Source organism: Nerophis lumbriciformis, linkage group LG32 (assembly GCF_033978685.3).
Source record: "Nerophis lumbriciformis linkage group LG32, RoL_Nlum_v2.1, whole genome shotgun sequence".
Lineage (NCBI taxonomy): Eukaryota > Metazoa > Chordata > Actinopteri > Syngnathiformes > Syngnathidae > Nerophis > Nerophis lumbriciformis.
This window is the reverse complement of record NC_084579.2, coordinates 19,451,121-19,459,064: the sequence shown is the minus strand read 5'-3', so window position 1 is coordinate 19,459,064 and position 7,944 is coordinate 19,451,121. Positions and strand designations below refer to the sequence as shown.

The 7,944-nt window shown below is 38.9% G+C and overlaps 1 protein-coding gene across 3 annotated transcripts in view; it reads left to right on the top strand.

Moving 5' to 3' along the window:
* The first annotated feature begins 3,771 nt into the window (after positions 1-3,771).
* agxt2 (alanine--glyoxylate aminotransferase 2) overlaps positions 3,772-7,944 on the top strand; it is a 73,245-nt gene continuing 69,072 nt past the window's right edge. For all 3 annotated transcript variants that reach the window (XM_061927000.2, XM_061926999.2, XM_061926997.1), the window contains exon 1: positions 3,772-3,937. In XM_061927000.2, the coding sequence (XP_061782984.1) occupies positions 3,868-3,937 (70 nt within the window). In that variant the 5' untranslated portion in view covers positions 3,772-3,867. The remainder of the gene's footprint in view (positions 3,938-7,944) is intronic.

Genomic DNA, 7,944 nt, shown 5'->3' with positions numbered 1-7,944 from the left:
TTTCTCCTCCAAACATATTGCTGGGGGGTATTGTGGCCAAACAGCTCAAATTTGTTTCATCTGACATCACATGGACAAAGACAAAGATAAGACTTTCTGGGGGAAATTTCTGTGGTCAGATGAAACAAAAAGTCAAGAGGAGTGGTCAAAAATTCAACCAGAAGCTTGTGGATGGCTACCAAAAGAGCCTTATTGCAGTGAAACTTGCCAAGGGACATGTAACCAAATATTAACATTGCTGTATGTATACTTTTGACCCAGCACATTTGGTCAAATTTTCAGTAGACCATAATAAATTCATAAAAAGAACCAAACTGTCAAGTATTGGTGGTGACGAACCCCAAGATGCAGAGATGGCAGGCTTGGTGCAGGAAAACATGATTTAATGTCCAAAAATGCGGGGAAAACACAAAACAGGAGAGGAGACAGCAAACAGGAACAAGAATCAGGAACAGCTCACAAGGGACGAGGAACCAGGGAGAACTGGAGACAGCAAGCAGTCCACAGCTTACAGTTTACAGCTCGTAGCCCACAGCGACAGGTAGTAATACTCCAGCACTGGCTGGAGTGCAGGGCAGGTCTAAATAGCAGCCGGCTGATTGACACCAGGTGTGGCCAGGTGTCCATCAGCCGCAGCTGAGGGGAAACAGCACTCAGGGAGACAAGCAGGAAACTGAACAAAAATAAGAGTGCTGACAGGAAATAAAACACAAACACAGAGGAAAAACCAAAAACATAACTAAACTGTCAGTGACAAACCTGACACAAACGTCAAGAATGTTTTTTGTGACCAACAAGTATGTGTTTCAATCACACTATCACAAAAAAATAAGAGTTGTAGAAATTATTGGAAACTCAAGACAGCCATGACATTATGTTCTTTACAAGTGTATGTCAACTTTTGAACACGACCGTATATATATTTATAATTATATATATATATATATATATATATATATATATATATATATATATACACACATACATACACATTCAGGTACTACTTTTGTATAGAAGCTTTCAGGTACTACTTTTGTATAGAAGCTGACTACGTCTTTAAGCAATATGTTTATATATGTGTGTGTAGCTTTTAATGGGGAACAAAGTGATACATTTTCGCTTTATTTTATTTTTCTTGTATTTCTTGTATGCTTTGTGTATAGCTGCACCGAATTGTACATTGAAAAAGCTCTATTTTCCGGAAGGTGTTAAGAAAATAGGTACAGATATGATGATGAGGAATATTGTGTTCAGTATTTAAAATACAATGCATACGTTTTGTTTATTCTGAAGTTGATGATAAAAACTATTAACTCAGGAAATAAAGATGCTGTCTTTTATGTATGTTCAGTGTTATGGTGCACTCTATGTGCGTGAGGTATGACCCCCTGTCACGCGGCACTTGACAGTACCCCCCACCCTTAATAGCGTTTTTGGGAGACAATGATCTGATGTTTAAAATCGCGACTGTATATATGCATCATTGCTCAAACATTGTTTGATTGTATAATTGTCATTGTTATGGACTATAAAAAATGACTAGATTTGTATGAAATAATTCCTTAAAACAAACGTGTACGTTCTGGTGTAAAAATGAGAATGGCGTTTTTCCTGACCTGGTCAATCAATCAATCAATCAATGTTATATTTATTTATATAGCCCTAAATCACAAGTGTCTCAAAGGGCTGCACAAGCCACAACGACATCCTCGGTACAGAGCCCACATAAGGGCAAGGAAAAACTCACCCCAGCGGGACGTCGATGTGAATGACTATGAGAAACCTTGGAGAGGACCGCATATGTGGGTGACCACCATACCCCCTCTAGGGGAGACCGGATGCAATGGACGTCGAGTGGGTCTGACCTAATATTGTGAGAGTCCAGTCCATAGTAGATCTACAAACCCCGTTTCCATATGAGTTGGGAAATTGTGTTAGATGTAAATATAAACGGAATAACAAATAATAATTAACTTAGAATTTCATGGCTGCAACACGTGCCAAAGTAGTTGGGAAAAGGCATGTTCACCACTGTGTTACATGGCCTTTCCTTTTAACAACACTCAGTAAACGTTTGAGAACTGAGGACTCACATTTTTTAAGCTTCTCAGGTGGAATTCTTTCCCATTCTTGCTTGATGTACAGCTTAAGTTGTTCAACAGTCCGGGGGTCTCCGTTGTGGTATTTTAGGCTTCATAATGCGCCACACATTTTCAATGGGAGACAGGTCTGGACTACAGGCAGGCCAGTCTAGTACCCGCACTCTTTTACTATGAAGCCACGTTGATGTAACACGTGGCTTGGCATTGTCTTGCTGAAATAAGCACGGGCGTCATGGTAACGTTGCTTGGATGGCAACATATGTTGCTCTAAAACCTCTATGAACCTTTCAGCATTAATGGCGCCTTCCCAGATGTGTAAGTTACCCATGTCTTGGGCACAAATGCACCCCCATACCAACACAGATGCTGGCTTTTCAACTTTGCGCCTAGAACAATCTTTTCCTCTTTGGTCCGGAGGACACGATGTCCACAGTTTCCAAAAACAATTTGAAATGTGGACTCGTCAGACCACAGAACACTTTTCCACTTTGTATCAGTCCATCTTAGATGAGCTCAGGCCCAGCGAAGCCGACGGCGTTTCTGGGTGTTGTTGATAAACGGTTTTCGCCTTGCATAGGAGAGTTTTAACTTGCACGTACAGATGTAGCGACCAACTGTAGTTACTGACAGTGGGTTTCTGAAGTGTTCCCGAGCCCATGTGGTGATATCCTTTACACACTGATGTCGCTTGTTGATGCAGTACAGCCTGAGGGATCGAAGGTCACGGGCTTAGCTGCTTACGTGCAGTGATTTCTCCAGATTCTCTGAACCCTTTGATGATATTACGGACCGTAGATGGTGAAATCCCTAAATTCCTTGCAATAGCTGGTGGAGAAAGGTTTTTCTTAAACTGTTCAACAATTTGCTCACCCATTTGTTGACAAAGTGGTGACCCTCGCCCCATCCTTGTTTGTGAATGACTGAGCATTTCATGGAATCTACTTTTATACCCAATCATGGCACCCACCTGTTCTCAATTTGCCTGTTCACCTGTGGGATGTTCCAAATAAGTGTTTGATGAGCATTCCTCAACTTTATCAGTATTTATTGCCACCTTTCCCAACTTCTTTGTCACGTGTTGCTGGCATCAAATTCTAAAGTTAATGATTATTTGCACACAAAAAAAAAAATGTTTATCAGTTTGAACATCAAATATGTTGTCTTTGTAGCATATTCAACTGAATATGGGTTGAAAATGATTTGCAAATCATTGTATTCCGTTTATATTTACATCTAACACAATTTCCCAACTCACATGGAAACGGGGTTTGTAACATAATAGTGAGGGTCCAGTCCATAGTGGGGCCAGCAGGAGACCATCTCGAGCGGAGACGGGTCAGCAGTGCAGAGATGTCCCCAACCGATGCACAGGCGAGCGGTCCACCCCAGGTCCCGACTCTGGACAGCCAGCACTTCATCCATGGCCACCGGACCTGTGCCCCCCTGTCCACAAGGGAGAGGGGGGCAGAGGAGAAAAGAAAAGAAACGGCAGATCAACTGGTCTAAAAAGGGGGTCTATTTAAAGGCTAGCGTATACAAATGAGTTTTAAGATGGGACTTAAATGCTTCTACTGAGGTAGCATCTCTAACCTGGTGGCTTGGACCCGCCCACTCAGAGCTGGGCTTGAACGTGATTGGTCAAAGCAAAACAAACTTGTGTGGCCTGCCAAACAAGTTTGGTTGAGGGGGTTCTGTGGAAAGAGTACGACGACGTTTAGTACCACTCGCCAGAAAGGAACGTTTTAGGCACCAAGAAGACGTTAAAATGCACAAAGTTGCATTCAGTCGTCGGGCACAGTCTCTGTGCGCCTTGGCCAAATTCCACACGGCACGAGGTGAGTTACCATGGAAACCACAGCCTTTCCCGCTGTCTTCAAATTATTCATGCTGCCTTGATGTCTGCATCTTCAACCTGTTCAAAACTTTACTTCTGACTTATTCGTCACATACATATCCACACTTAAGATGAACAAAACGACTCTAAACTTTAGATTTTACATGTCTTGTCACTTTTAACCCAAGACCGAGTGAATGTTTAACCAACAAAGTTAACAAATGACCAGAAGAGGTTAACCTCCATGTACTCCGTGGGTCTTTTTAACGCAAGTAAACAAGCCTCAAGGTGGGTCTTTAAAGTCAAAATTTGATTGCATAACCAACATTTACATTTGAAAAGGAACTACACTTTTTGGCACCAGCTTCGGATCCAAATATCGATAGTATCGGTACACTATTGACATTATTTTTGCTCAAATATTTTATGTGGTAAAAGGCAATAATTGTGTTGTTGATATTGTTGGATACTCTTGTCATACTTGCCAACCTTGAGACCTCCGATTTCGGGAGGTGGGGGGTCAGGGGTGGGGCGGGGGCGTGGTTAAGATATATATATATATATATATATATATATATATATATATATATATATATATATATATATATATATAAGAAATACTTGACTTTCAGTGAATTCTAGCTATATATATATATATATATATATATATATATATATATATATATATATTTTATTACATATATATATATATATATATATATATATATATAAATAAAAGAAATACTTGAATTTCAGTGATCATTTATTTACACATATACACACACATAACACTTGTCTACTCATTGTTGAGTTAAGGGTTGAATTGTCCATCCTTGTTCTATTCTCTGTCACTATTTCAGAACACACACATTATACAAATATACATTATAAAATCAATAAGAAAACGGGAGCTCTAATTTGGGAGTCTGAATTAGGATCAGAAGTTCCTATATAAACATTGCGCACTCACGTCGCCATTTTGCATTGATTACTGCAGCTGTGCACTGGATTCATTCACAAATACAAACTACAACTCACAAACACTTTAGAGTTAGGCTCCACCATCAGAATGTGTACTTAAACTTATAAAGATCACATGGATATTATTCAGTGAGTTAAACTAACCTGTTATACAGGAGGAAAAAGCACACAGGACGTTTCAATTGTTCACAGACTGCTCGCGCTCATCAGAATGACAAGACACTTCCGGTCTGCAGGTGATAGCATTCAATTGGGAAGAAACGCCCTACTGCCCCCTACTGACCAATGTGAATACTGATAAATGTGGAATGACAGCTCCAAAAACGAATTCAAACCACAAAATAAAATAAATAAATCAACACAAAAATGTGACACATTATGGGTGGGGCCCTGCGATGAGGTGGCGACTTGTCCAGGGTGTACCCCGCCTTCCGCCCGATTGTAGCTGAGATAGGCTCCAGCGCCCCCCGCGACCCCAAAGGGAATAAGCGGTAGAAAATGGATGGATGGATGGATTATGGGTGGGTCACATATGCATGTACAGTAGATGACAGTATTGTCCTGTTTAAAAGTATCACAACATTGCTGTTTACGGCAGACGAACTGCTTTATGGTACAAAAACTTGACTGCTGTTGTTGTGTGTTGTTGCCGCGCTGGGAGGACGTTAATGAAACTGCCTAACAATAAACACACATAAGAAACCAAGAACTCGCCCTCGATCATTAGCTGTTTATATTGTGAGAAAGCGGACGTGTGAACAGGCTGTCAACACATCACTCAGGTCCGCATGGAGCTGGAGGGGGCGTGGCCTCCAGCTCCGCCTGAATTTCGGGAGATTTTCGGGAGAAAATTTGTCCCGGGAGGTTTTCGGGAGAGGCACTGAATTTCGGGAGTCTCCCGGAAAATCCGGGAGGGTTGGCAAGTATGACTCTTGTATTGTTAAATTGTTCACAAGTATATTTGTCAAATTGTTATTTTTACCTAAACATCAAACAATCAATGTGTTTTATTCAGATTTTTAATGATCACCAAATTAAATATTTAATAAAACAATTTAATTAGCTGGAAAGATTTTCAAGTTAAAAGCCGAGATACTGGCCCCGTATGTACTTGGTATCAGATCGCTACTAAAATGTGCAGTATATCGCCTACCCAGTCTGTTTTTAAATCATACTTGCCAACCCTCCCGAATTTTCCGGGAGACTCCCGAAATTCAGCGCCTCTCCCGAAAAACTTCCAGGACAAATATTCTCCCGAAAATCTCCCGATTTTCAGCTGGAGCTGGAAGCCACGCCCCCTCCAGCTCCATGCGGACCTGAGTGAGGACAGCCTTTTTTCATGACGGGAGGACAACAGGGTGACAAGAACTAAATCATCCAGACTAGAGATAAATTGTATTATTATGTTTATTTTACCTAAAAATAAATATATTCATTAATTAAAAAAAACAAAAAACTAAATACATTTTTACTATATTTTGCTAAAAACATCAAAATTAATTGTATTTTTATTTGTATTTTTTCGTGACTCCTTATTAAATCCAGCCATAGAATTATATATTAAAATAAACATATTTGAAATAATTGATTTTAAATTATCATAATAATTCATTTAAAATTACCATATTTAATTATTAAAATAATTGCTTGTTTATCAACAACTTTAGCATTTTATTCATTTCATTTTGAAACTCTCAGAAGCCAAGTTATGTTATATTCCTTAATATTTATTTATGCAAGTTTGAAGTATCAATTATCTAAACACAGTTTTGTTTGCATATTTTCAGGATGTAGATATATATATATATATATATATATATATATATATATATATATATATATATATATATATATATATATATATATATATATATATATATATATATATATATATATATATATATATATATATATATATATATATATATATATATATATATATATATATATATATATATATATATATATAATATGTATGAAATACTTGACTTGGTGAATTCTAGCTGTCAATATACTCCTCCCCTCTTAACCACGCCCCCAACCATGCCCCCACCTCCCGAAATCGGAGGTCTCAAGGTTGGCAAGTATGTTTTAAATAAAATCTTCAAAACCTGACTTGACTTAAAATTTTTATGGCAGTCTGTTGCAATTACTTTTGGCTACCCCGAACGGGACAAGTGGTAGAAAAAAATGGATGGATGGATAGTACAAAACACACACACACATATTCTTGTATTCGTTACCTTCTTGAGACCTCCGAAAAATGCCTTTAGCTCTTTAGGGCCACCCTTTCTAGCTATATAAAGATTTGTATTTACAACATTAATAATAAATACATACCGTATTTTTTCGGACTATAAGTCGCAGTTTTTTTCATAGTTTGGCCGGGCTCCAGTGCGATTTATATATGTTTCTTTCCTTCTTTATTATGCATTTTCGGCAGGTGCGACTTATATTCCGGTGCGACTTATACTCCGAAAAATACGGTACTATGCAAATATGAAAAAGGTAGGCTTTTGGTTGTTTTTTATTTTAAAATGTTTGCGTTGGCCCTGCGATGAGGGGGCGACTTGTCCAGGGTGTACGCCGCCTTCCGCCCGAATGCAGCTGAGATAGGCTCCAGCACACCCCGCGACCTCGAAAGGGACAAGCCGTAGAAAATGGATGGTTTTTAATCTTCGTTATTTACTTCAGGTTATTACAGTAAGTCTCTATATACATATATTTTTTTATACATTTTGGCCAAAGGGGGCACATTTCAATTTCTTATACACACTTGTTATTACACATGTTGGCCAGAGGGGGAGCACTTCAAATTTTTACACACACTTGTTATTTCAAATGTCGACCAGAGGGGGAACACTTTTAAAACCGACACACAGTCAATTTGAAAAATCCCTCCTTTTTGGGACCACCCTAATTTTGATAGATTTCCCCACCAGGGGTGCAAATGAGACATTCTCTATTCCATGCAATGGTTTTCCGTTTTGGGACCATGATATCTTCATATGGAAAGTACTTTTCCTT